General features: G+C 41.9%; 1 protein-coding gene across 2 annotated transcripts in view; it reads left to right on the top strand.

Annotated features, from left to right (window-relative positions):
- The window catches only part of TEX10 (testis expressed 10), a 132,114-nt gene that overhangs the window by 32,987 nt on the left and 86,465 nt on the right, over positions 1 to 12,662 (top strand). For both annotated transcript variants that reach the window (XM_075921592.2, XM_089776476.1), the window contains exons 6-7: positions 640 to 878; positions 6,784 to 6,919. In XM_075921592.2, the coding sequence (XP_075777707.2) occupies positions 640 to 878; positions 6,784 to 6,919 (375 nt within the window). The remainder of the gene's footprint in view (positions 1 to 639; positions 879 to 6,783; positions 6,920 to 12,662) is intronic.

Raw genomic sequence — 12,662 nt, forward strand, 5'->3', positions numbered from 1 at the left:
CTGACATTTAGGGAAAGATATAGAAAGCTGTGTGGTGTAGACATACCCTTATAAATGGTTCTTAAGTTGTAGCTTGCAGGCCACTTACTAGCGGGGATTGTTTGGGGTGGTGGGTGTTATACTGGTGATGGGTATCCTGTTTCTTGCCGTTAAATTGCATTGAAACAGTTAAAATACGTTACTTTTTGTGTAAAGAGGCGTGCCCACCCCCACCCCCTTTCCACAAAAAGAGAAAATTCTGTTGAGCCAAAAAAAAAAAAAAAGGAAAATACCAGACATTTTACAGGTTTGGTATTTTCTGAATTTTTTTTTACTGGACAGAAGGCATAAATACTGGTCTGTCTGGTTCAATACCGGACACCTGGCAACCCTAGATGGAAATTCCATTGACAAGCTGATTAATCGCAATTTAACATCCCCAGTTGAGATGCTGGGTGCTTATCATGTTTTAAAATCAGGTCACTTTTTTATTTCTCTAACCATAGATTTAGGAGCCTTAGACTCTCATATTTTAAAAACTTTTGCTTTAAATCTTTAGTGCTTAAAAGAATTGTTTTCTATATTATAACTGCGTGAAACATTAATAATACATTAAAAACTGCATTCATTTTTCATAAATATTCTTATGTATTTACTTAGCACCAAGTACTGTATGATATCTTCAAACAACGTAGACCATCTTTTATTGAATTTAACCCTGTGTGACATTATGGTTTCACTGGCAAGTGCTTCAACACTTCAAATAGATTCTGATTGGCTGGATATGATAAGGAAGTTTGTGAAGGAAACCCTTCAGGATGGTTACAGATTGAACTGCAAGCAGTTGAACAGGTTGCTTGGAGTGACATGGAGACTAATGCAAATTCAAGGAAACAAAGGTAAGAGTAGTTAGCAGATAGTTGTCTGTAAAAACCAAATTTCCTATGCATAGGCAATGTTCTGTGTTTCTGATTAACTCCTGCAGTTTAAGATGAATAGGGGGCAAAGCTAAGAACTTCTTTAAAATGTTTTATTGTGTATGCTGTTTTCAAGGTACAGGTTGAACCTCCCTTGCCTGGCACCCTTGAGACCAGAGTGGTCCTGAACAAGGGAATTTGCCGGACATGGGGAATTCAGGTGTCCTGGCTTTCCCAGGGCTCCTCTCCTGGCAGTTGTCCTGGGAGAATCTGGAGATCTGAACTCTGGCCCACCTTCCTGGGTCTGCTGCCCTCAGCCCACTCACGGGGCCCTGCTCCCTGCACCCTGCCTCATGTGTAGTGGCAGCAGCATCTGTGCCCGGGTGTTCCCTGGTCCTGTGCAGTGTGGCAGCAGCAGCTGCTCCCATGACTCTTTACCCTCAGGTCATTGCCTCTGCAGGCTGCCGCTGACAAAACCAGCTCCACTCCCAACCGCTTTCAACTGCTACAGTTGGGATTCTCTGGTCTAGCAGCAACATCTATGGTTCTCCCACACCACAGATGTTGCTGGACCAGTGAGTCCCGGGCAAGCGAGGTTGAACCTGTAGTTATATTTCACTGTACATATATTCTACTTCATAGAACTCTGAGAGTATCTGATTAAATAGTTTTGTAAAGTACTTTTTTATTCTCCTTTTAGTGGTGTCTCTGTGGGTGCTTCACTCAGGTCTCGTAAAAAACAAACTAACCAGCCTTCAAAATGACAGGCTCTCCTGGTTTTAAGAAATGTTATTCATACAGAGGCTCAGTGCCTGCATCTGGTAGACCTGCTTCATGCATACGGTATCTTGGCAAAGGCCATGTGGCGCTGAAGTGCACACACTGCCAGAATATGACAGCCAGGGCCAGACAGGACAGAGGAAATGAGACTGAAGAACCTTCTATGGGAGAAATCTCTCCAACCACCGAAGTCTCAGTCTGCTGAACCTGTGGAGTCCGTTAACTCCACAAAAAAGGGCTAATTCATCATCCTCAAGGGCTTTCCACATACTTTCAGAGTCATGGTCTTTACCATCCACATCCCATGCTGCCTGTTTGCCGGTGCCATCTACCTCCAGCACCATGCAGAAGAGCAAAACGGCACCGATGAAAAGAGCAGAGTTGGAGCCGAAGAACATGTCCAGCTCCCCCACACCGAGTCGTCAAGCCAACATTTGGGTTCCCGCCAATCGGAACCTAAGCATTCCCTGGCACCGGAACCAAAGAGGGTTCCTCATGAAACAGCTAACACCCTACACCGAGCACTGCAGCTGCACGCACCATCTTTATCAGTGCTTGATGCCTCTTCGTCTTCGCATTCTCCCAGAATCTGCCAGTCTAGTCTGCACCGAAAATCTGCGGAAAATGTACTTTATTCACCTACACCATCTTCACTGGGTACTGGGCACGGCATTAGACAGGAGAGTAGGTTCTCTTCACACTACTTCTCACCAACGGGCTCAGCTACTTCCTGGCATTCCTCACGGCACCCACCACCATCCCTCCCTCCGCAAAATCTGTGGTTTAATCACCCCAGGCCTTATCAGCTTTATCTGCCGTGGGAGCCACGGAGCCAATACAACTCCCATTCCTCTTATTGGCACTGGTGATGTGAGACAGTTGTATCGATACTAGCACATACTGTAGTGCACTCTCCAGCTACCACTGCACACTCCTAGCTGTCTCATCCTCCACACTCACCTTCTGTAACAAGCGAGGCTGAGCCAATGGATGACAATGACAACTTACCTCACTCTGATTTGGACAGATTTTCCCCAGTCCCACAGTCTTCCTCTTCTCCAGATGAAGCTGTATTTCCCTCATCGTTCCCTCCACCTGCAGACCACCTGAAGCAGTTTCAGGACTTGTTTAAATGGGGTAGTTCAGTCTCAGGATATTGCACTGCAGGAAGTACAAGAAAACCAACACACATTACTCAGCATACTCCAACCAGCAACATCTTCCAAAATAGAGTTACCAATCAATGAAGCCATTATGGAGCCATTGGAGGCACTCTGGCAAGAGAAGCAGACCTTGTTGATACCTGTCATGATTAGTGTTTGTTGGAGTGAAGATCCTTTGGTTAAGCAGTTGTCGAGGTAGGGAAATATGATGATGCTTTGTCTCCTGAGGGATGCCGTGATCATGGATAGAATTTTGGAAAATACCTGTGGAAAATCTGAAAGGGAGGACTTAATACTGATAGTGATCTTTGCCTACCACAAATCTGAGAAACCTCCTGTGTGGGGGATGTATTGTTATATGGAAATGTGTCCCGAAGGTTGAGAACCAGTGCACCTCGTCCAGTGCGGGTATAATAGTTCCCAGAATTACCATTCCGAATTTAGTGTTGCATACAAACTTGTTGAGCTTTCTGAGATCCAAAATGGGCCTCAAACCACCTGTTTTCTTGGCAATTAGGAAGTAGTTGGAATGAAACCCTCTTCCTTGAAATTCTGGAGGGACTTGCCCCTAAGCAGAGTAGTTTTTGTACATCTGCTTATAAAAGGGGCTTGTACGAGGGGTTCCTGAAGAGGGACGGGGAAAGGTTAGGTAGGGGACATAGACAGAAAGGGGTTTGTGAAGCCCGTATTGATGATTTCAAGGACCCATTTATCCCAAGTGATGAGGCCCATTGATGACACAAGGGCTTCAGATGATAATGGAAAATAGGGGACATACACACTGGATCACTGGGATGGTCACTCAGACCCTTGACCCCATCTTCAAATATGCTGCTTGGACATGGAAGGTTGATTATTGGAGGACTGATTGTGCTGCACTCTCCTTCTGTTGGACTGTTGATTGGGTCTGTGACTGTATGGCCTCTGTTGCTGTCTCTGGTAGTTGATGCATCTCAGCCCCTGATGTGGAGTATATCTGCATCTCCTATTAGGTGGGATGTACATTGCTGAGGTTCACAGTGTGGGACAGGAGTTCTTCATTGAATAGAGGACTTTATCAGTCTTGGCCACAAAAAGCTGTTTTCTGTCAAACAGGAGATCTTCTACCTTAGTTTGCAGCTCCCTTGGGACTCCGGAAAATTGTAGCTAGGAAGCTCAGCGCATAACTATAGCAGTTGCAGTAGCCCTGGCCGCTATGTCCATAGATGCCTGAAGGGCTGTTCATACTGTATATTGCCCCTTCTTCATTATGGATTGAAGCTGAGGCCTCTTCTGCCCCGGGAGGTCTTGCAGGAGCTCTTGTAACCTAGTATAATTTACATGGTCATAATTAGCCAGGAGAGTTCTGTAATTCACTATTTGGAGTTGGAGATTAACCAAGGAATAGACTTTTCTGCCAAAAATGTCTAACCTCTTGTGCTCCTTGTCCTGCGGTGTGGACTTCTACTGAGGTTGTCTAGATCTGTGATTGTCTGGGTCTACAACCAATGAATTTGGTTGGGAATGCAAAAAAAATAAAAATAAAAAATATCCAGGACCTTAGCTGGGACGAAGCACTTTCTATCTGCTCTGCGATTGGTGGGTGGCATAGAGGTTGGTGTTTGCCATGGTTCCAAAAAAAGAAACGTACCAGTTCCAAGAGAGTGAAGTAGATCCTTTTGAATAGCTGTCATTCCTCCACCAGGTACACCTACCAAAACAAATGGAGAAGATTTCAAGAGTGGTATGGTCAACATCAGTTGCAACCAAATACTGTTCTGATACCTACTGTGCTCAAATACCTGATGGCTCTTAGCAATTCAGGCCTCTTTATTAGCTCCATTCATGTCTACCTGTCCCCATCACTCTTTTCCACAAGACAGTAGAGGAGCTCTCACTCTTCGCACATCTGATTACAAAGCATTTCTCGGTGGGCTTGCGAGAGACACGTCCACATTTATATCTGCCGGCGCCATCTTGAGACTTAAGCTTAGTGCTTGGCACACTTACAAGACCACCTTTCGAGCCTCAAGCTACAGCCTCTCTTCAACATCTAGCTATGAAAATGGCCTTCATAGTAGCTATAATCTCTGCCACAAGGGTGAGTGTAATTGAGGCCTTAATGGCTCATCTACCGGATACCATTTTTATCAAGGACAACCTCACCCAAAGTTCCTTCCTAAAGTTTTATCAGAATTCCAAATTAATGAGCCCATCTATTTATGCACTCACTTTCCAAAACCCCATGGCTCCCCAGGGGTGGCGATGGTACATACTTTGGAAGCTAGATGTGCCCTTGCATTCTACATAGATAAAACCAAGGAATTCAGAAAATCAGACAGATTTTTTATTTCTGTGTCTGGCCCCCGCAGGGGAACAGTCGTTTCTGCTCAGCATATCTCCCAAGTGGATAGTCAATTGCACATATACTTCATACTGTCTTCACATCAATTGCTTTTCTACATAACGTACCCCTTGTAGAAATCTGTAGAGCAGCAACATGGCCTTCACACCATACTTTCTCACAACATAATCCTCTGCAGCAGGGACCCATACCTATCATCACTTTAGCCAATGCGGTCCTTACCTCTTGTCACATTTGACTCCAAGACCTACCACTATGAGTGGCAGGTACTGGTAACTAGTCACTTGAGTGGAGCACCCACAGGGGCAACACTTGAAGGAGAAGTTACTCACAATTTGCAGTAACGATGGTTCTTTGAGATGTGTGTTCCTATGGATGCTCCACTACCGTCTCTTTCTCTCTAATACTTGGAGTCCCTTAGAGGATTTCGGGTAGAAAAGGAGTAGAGGGGGACCCACACCGCATGCACAGCTAATGGATGAAAACAGAGCGAGATGGCTGTTGCGCATGTGCGATGCAGGAAGGCACTCCTAGGCAAAAATCGCCGGTGTAAGGATGCACCGAGACCTGAGTGGAGCACCCGCAGGGGGACACACCTTGAAAAACCATTATTACTGCATGGAGTGAGTAACTTCTTGAGTGAAGTATGCTCTAAAGTGAAATCAGTATTAGTATATTTGTGTATTTGTACCCATTTTCTCTTAACTTTATGTAAAAAAGGAGGAAAAAGATCACTTTAATGAATAAGGAAACTTGTACACATCTAAATTTTTACTGATCACAGCTACTCAGTATTTCTTGAGACCATTTTATTGTTTCATTCTGTTTTTAAAATTTCCATGGTTTGTAGATGCACCTTTATAATAGTCAGAAGGCTGTCATACTACTATAATGACATGGAATGAGCAGCTCACATTGATGAAAGACTAGGTTAAATAATACTTTATTTTCCACTTTTGCATTAATTTCCTTTCCAAGAGAGGGCACATCTGCAGTTACTTCTAGGTCCATTGCACAACACCTCTTCCAGCTACTTGTTGTTGATCGTGATAAAGGTGAAATATTGCTTTACCCTTATGCCGCTCAGTTTTTGGTGGAAGACTTACGCAGCCTGTGTCAACATTTATGTTCTTGTACTATTTCTGTCAGTCAAGCTTATGTTGCTCAGGGGCATGAAAAAAACACACACCCAAACAAAGTAATTTGCACTAACAAAAGTGCTTGTGTGAACATCGCTATGTCAGTGGAAGAGTGTCTCCCACAGATGTAACTACTGCGGTGTGTGGAGATGTGCCATTATGTCAATGGAAGAGCTGTTTTTTGTTGGTATAGAGTGGCTACATGAGCAATTTTTTTTTTTTTTTTTTTAACAGCGGCGCAGCTGCATTGGTACAGCTATGCCACTGTAAGCTTGCTAGCGTAGATGAGGCCTCAAAATATTACAGCAGCACAGCTGCACCATCAAAATGGTTTACCCCCAAGATTTGAAGTTTACATAAAATAGGTATTTTAAAATGTTTTACCAGTTCCTCAGTAGATAGTCTTAATGTAATGAGAAGATAAAAAGCATTTCTAAATTTCACATTTGTTTTCTTTCTAGTGGCAACAGAAACTTTAATAAAAGCCGTATATGCACTGTACCAGCAGAGGAATCTCCTCTTTCCTGTTCGTATGCTGCTTTTGAAATTTTTTAGCAGGGTTTATCAAAAAGAAGAGCTGAGCACTCAAAAAATCAGGTAAAGGTTATTCTTTATTTTTAAAAATTCAGCCTAGCAGATGTAGTCTCAAAGTCTAGGCTATGCACTTCCACAGTAGCACACACCTTGTGAATACAGAACAAAAGCTCATTTGGGAAAAGCTGAGATGATGTGTTCAGTGTGCTCATTTGTCACAGTTTCTTCCCCACTTCTCAGAAATGTTTTTGGAGAATATTGGCACTTTGGGCTAAAATATACAGTGAAAGCTTTTTTGTCCCACACTCAGGGATAATGGGGGTTGCTGATTAATCAAATGTGCCAGATAACAAAGCTTATTGCTCTGCTCCTGCCCTCTACTGGCAGATCCAGCTTCAGTCAGCTCCAGATAGGTTGAGGGGGGAAGGAAGTGCCTGTTGATGTCAGCTTGCAGTGCCAGCTGTCAGAAGCCCTGCAACTACCAGCTGGACAAGTGGGATAAAGGCACTTGCGCCTAAAAATGCGGCGGTATTGTGGTTGGGGGCAATGCCAGTTAACAAAGTTTTGCAGTTAAGAGCGCTGGATAATAAAGCTTTCACTGTAACTTATTACCTAATTTCTATTTCCAGATATTAACGCATGTGTACAATTTTAAATACTTAATTATCCCAGTTCATTCTTTAAACAGAGGTTTTTAAGTTTTTTTTAATCTTTGAAATTCCACTTGACTACTTTAAAGCATTTTAATACATCAAAGATGGGCATTGGCAGGAATGGATACGCTAGAAAATTAGATAATTTGCATTTAGCTAGACAGAGAATTAAGTTGGTACAGTAAAAGCGCAGAGTTATAAATGTGTTGGGAATGGAGGTTATTTATAACTCTGAACAAAATGTTATGATCTTGTAAAATTGTACAGCTGAACATTAATGCAACTTTAAAACTTAACAGAAGAAAATGCTGCTTTTAGAAAGTTTTTAAAATTTCCATTTTTTTAGTAGTTTGTTTAACAATACTATCTTAGTCTTTTTTTTGTGGGGAAAGGAAGGGGGTTCTGCTGCTGCCTGATTGTGTGCTTCCAATTCCAAAAGAGGTATGTGGTTGACTGGTCGTTTTGTAACTCTGATGTTCATAACTCTAGGTTTTAATGTAGGAAAATTGTTGCTGATGTTGACACAACAATTTGCAATTTTTTTTGCTTTCTCCTTTTTACTAGGGATAAAATGTAAGTTGTCAAAAAATTACCTCTTTATATCCGGTGTTTGGAAATGAGTACACCCATATTACTTTTGTTTTAGTACTTTCAAAGAGCCCTCTTTTATCTTTGAGGGTGTGTCTAAACTACATGGCTCCATCGATGGAGCCATGTAGATTAGGCTGATCGGCAAAGGGAAATGAAGCTACGATTTAAATAATCGCCGCTTCATTTAAATTTAAATGGCTGCTGCGCTGAGCCGACAAACAGCTGATCAGCTGTTTGTCGGCTCAGCGCGCTAGTCTGGATGCTCCCGCGCCGACATGAAAGCCCTTTATTGACCTCCCCGTTATGCCTCGTAGGGGAGCCATGTAGTTTAGACATACCATGAATGTTTGGCCCTGAGTATATAAAAAAGTTTGTTTCATGCATCTGTGGCACAGGACCTTTTTTAAACACACACCTACATTTCACTAGCTGGTAGCAGTTTTGATTAGTATACTTCAGATATTTTATTCCCAAAAAGAATTATTTTTAATTAGGGATGTAAAATCCCGTTTAATTGGTTAACAAGTTTAACATTATGTTTAACTTGTTAACTGATTGTAAGCTGTGGTGGGTGGGAGAGCCATTCTAGCTGAGCTAGGCTGGAGTGTCCCCTTTGCCCACTACAACTGGGCTGGAGTTCCCCTGCCTCCCTGCCACAGAAAAGAGTAGGGGAAAGCCATTTGGAGAGTTCCAAGAAAGTGGCCTTACACATTTGGAAGTTTTGCAGCCAGTGCTGATGGTCCCATAATAGCAGCCCTATGTGGTCCCACCAGTCTGTGCTTGTCTGGCACCAGAACCAGCATTCCACTGTGTCCAGAGGATCGACTGGTGGCTTCACTTCCATCAGTGCAAAAGCTTACTTGTACAGTGAGTCCATGGGATTCTGAGACTTGTCCTTGTCCTTTTCTTGGTGGAGTGACATGCTTACGCTCTCGACATACTGAACCATTATGCACATTAAGATAGACCTCAACATCACAATGGTTTGATGTAAAATATAATCTATGCTCATGCTGCTATGGCATCTGCATGGGTAACCAGGGTCAAAAAAGGTGTGCAAAGCCTGTTTTTCGTTGATCTCAAACGAGGGGGCGGGAGTAGATAAGTGCATTATGTGACACTGACATTAACACATAAGCACCCGCTGCACAGTTTTGGTCCCAGAATGCACCAGGAGCATAACCCAGATTGCAAAGTAGTGCAGACTCTGTGGGACAGCTACCAATAGTGCATCACTCTCAAAGACGACAGCTGTCTCCCTAATTGGGGATGTGCTACTTCAAACTACATTGAATTCTCCACTTCAGTGGGGACATGGACCTTTGATTTTGCAAAATTGGGTGATCAGAAATTGACTTTAATAGATTCTATCTCATCTCATGGTGTAGACATGGCCTATTAGTCTCCTCTTTTCTAAGCTGAAAAGTCCCAGTCTTTTAAATCTCTCTTGATATGGCAGCCATTCCAAATCCTAATCATTTTTGTTGCCCTTTTCTGAACCTTTTCCAATGCCAAGATACCTTTTTTGAGATGTGGTGACCACATCTGTATGCAGTACCATCACATCTGTATACAGTACCATGGATTTATACAGAGGCAATAAAACATTCTCTGTCTTATTCTCTATCCCTTTTTTCCTAATACTGTTTTTTTGACTGCTGTTACAAATTGAGAAGATGTTTTCAGAGAATTAACCACAATGACTCCCAAGATCTCTCTTGAGTGTTAATAGCTAATTTAGTCCCCATAATTTTGTACATGTAGTTGGGATTATGTTTTCCAATATGCATTACTTTGCATTTATCAACATTAAAATTAATTTGCCGTTTTGTTGCCTAGTTACCAGTTTTGTGAGATCCTTTTGAAGCTCTTGATAATCTGTTTTGATATTAACTATCTTGAATTTTGTCACCTCACTGTTTATCCCTTTCTCCAGATCATTTGTGAAGATGTTAAATAAAATTGATCCCAGTAAGGACCCCTGCAGAACACTACTAGTTACCTCCGTCCATTCTGAAAACTGACCATTTATCCTACTCTGTTTCCTGTCTTTTAACCAGTTATCAGACATGATAGAACCTTCCCTCTTATCCCATAACAACTTACTTTGTTTAAGAGTCTTTGGTGACGGACCATGTCAAAGGCTTTCTAGAAATCTAAGTACACAATATACACTTGATTCCCCTCGTCCACGTGATTGTTGATGCTCTCAAAAAATTCCGGTAGATTAGTGAGGCATGATTTCTCTTTACAGAAACCATGTTCACTTTTCTCCAACAAATTATGTCCATCTCTGTGTCTGATAATTTTATTCATTACTGTAGTTTCAAATAATGTGCCTGGTACTGACGTTAGACTTACGAGTCTGTAATTTGCCAGGCTCATGCCTTACTAGAGCCCTTTTTAAAGATTGGCATCACATTAGCTATCTTCCAATCATTTGGTACAGAAGATGATTTAAAAGATAGGTTACATACCACAGTTAGTAGTTCCACAATTTCACATTTGAGTTCTTGCAGAACTCTTGGATGAATGCCATCAGTCCTGGTGACTTGTTACTATTTAGCTTATTAATTTGTTGTTTGGTTGTTTAACAGGCTTCCTACTTCTGACATACTTTAAAAAAGGTTTTACTATTAATTTTTGAGTTTTTGGCTAACTGTTTTTCAAATTCCTTTTTGGCCTTCCTAATTCTGTTTTTACACTTCATTTGACAGAGTTTATGCTCTCTTCTATTTTCTTCATTAGGATTTAACTTTCACTTTTTAGACACCGTTTTATCACTGCTTCTTTCGTTGGTTGTTAAGCCAAGGTGGTGCTTTTTTGGTTCTTGCAGCTTTTTGCATTTTTTTTTTTAATTTAGGGAATACATTTGTTTAAATTCTCTTGTAATGTCTTTGAAAAGTTTCCATAGAACTTGCAGGGATTTTACTTTTGGCACTGTACCTTTTAAATTCCATTTAACTAACCCCTCCTTTTTGTGTATTCCCCCTTTCTCAAATCTTTCTTAGCATTTTATAGTAACTATTAGGGATGTCAACAAGTAGTTGACTAGCCATTAATCTAGTTGACTACTCACATTCTCTTTTCCCCTTGCTGCTTCTTTATCAGAGGCAGCAAGGGAGGTGGAAGCAGGAGCCAGTGCTGGGGGGGGAAGACGGCTTAAAAGCCGGTTCCCCCAGCAATGGCACTGTGGTGTCACCGCAGCACCTGCCCACTCTGGCGCCACTCCCGGGGAGCCCTATGCCATCCTGCGCTGCTGCTGCTGTATCAGAGGCAGCGGTGAGGGGTGGCAGGCAGCTGGTCCAAAAGGGGAGCTTGTTTTTAAACTGACCCCCATCATGGACCGGCTCCCCGCTTGCACAGTGCAGGGTGCCAGGGAGTTCCCCGGGATTGGGACCGGAGCACACTGGCTGCTAGAGCTGCCCCCGGGGACTGTGGAATAACTGACTGTCTGCTAAGAATTCATGTGGTTAGTTGACTATTCTGTTATCCGCTATCTGATATGCCTAGTCACTATCTCTATCTTGTTCTGGTGGTCAGTAATATATCCCTACAGTTCTATTCATATTATTAGAGCATGAAATTACTATCCGTAAAAATTCTATGGAACAGTTTGGTTCATTTAAGATTTTTACTTCATTTGATTCTACATTTTCTTTCATGTCTAGTGCCACTCCTCCACCAGTATTACCTGCTCTGTCCTCCTGATATATTTTGTGCACTGGTATAAATGTGTCCCACTGATTATCCTCATTCCACAAAGTTTCTGTGATGCCTATTATATTAATATCCTCATTCAATACGAGACACTTAGTACACCCATCTTTTTATTTAGATTGCTAGAGTTTGTATATAAGCTCTTTATATTAACACTAGAAATCTAAATAATAAAATGAGTGAACTAGAGTGTCTTGTATTGAATGTGGATATTAATATAATAGACATCACAGAAACTGATGGAATGAGCATAATCAATAGGACGCAGTAATACCAGGGTAAAAAATATCAATGCAGTTAACATTGCAGAGCATCCATGTTTATTTCTATTTAGATGATCAGCAGCATCTTCTCAAGAGGATTTTCCACAGCAGTCATCCTGGTGTGGTCCTGATTTAAAACAAACAAATGAAAAACAACATGCAACTATGACTCTAAACAGTAAAAAATAACACGGAGCTCCTATCAATGGAGTTTATTTGGGCAGTTCTGGATTCTCAGGGAGGCAGAGCCTTTTTTCCAGAAGAAAGATGTGTGCAAATTCTGTCTGTAAAAGACTCTATGAAAAGCCCCATCAGGCATTTTTTCTCCTCAAAGTCAGAGGCCTCATGGCTTCAGGCAAATGCCATAATTCCTTATGCTTGCCTCAAGATGAGAATGCTTCCACCAATAGCTAGTCAAAAAACAAAAATTGCCAATCTTGGACACTTATGCAACAAAATGGTTTTGTGTATCCCTCTGACGTGCTTAGCAGCATGGCCATCAAACTCTGACAGGCTTTAAAATGTTTTGCTTTCTTGAAATTCAGCTTGTCTCAATAAATTCTAGGCAACAGTCAAATC

Source organism: Pelodiscus sinensis, chromosome 2, assembly GCF_052426305.1.
Source record: "Pelodiscus sinensis isolate ZL-2025 chromosome 2, ASM5242630v1, whole genome shotgun sequence".
NCBI lineage: Eukaryota > Metazoa > Chordata > Testudines > Trionychidae > Pelodiscus > Pelodiscus sinensis.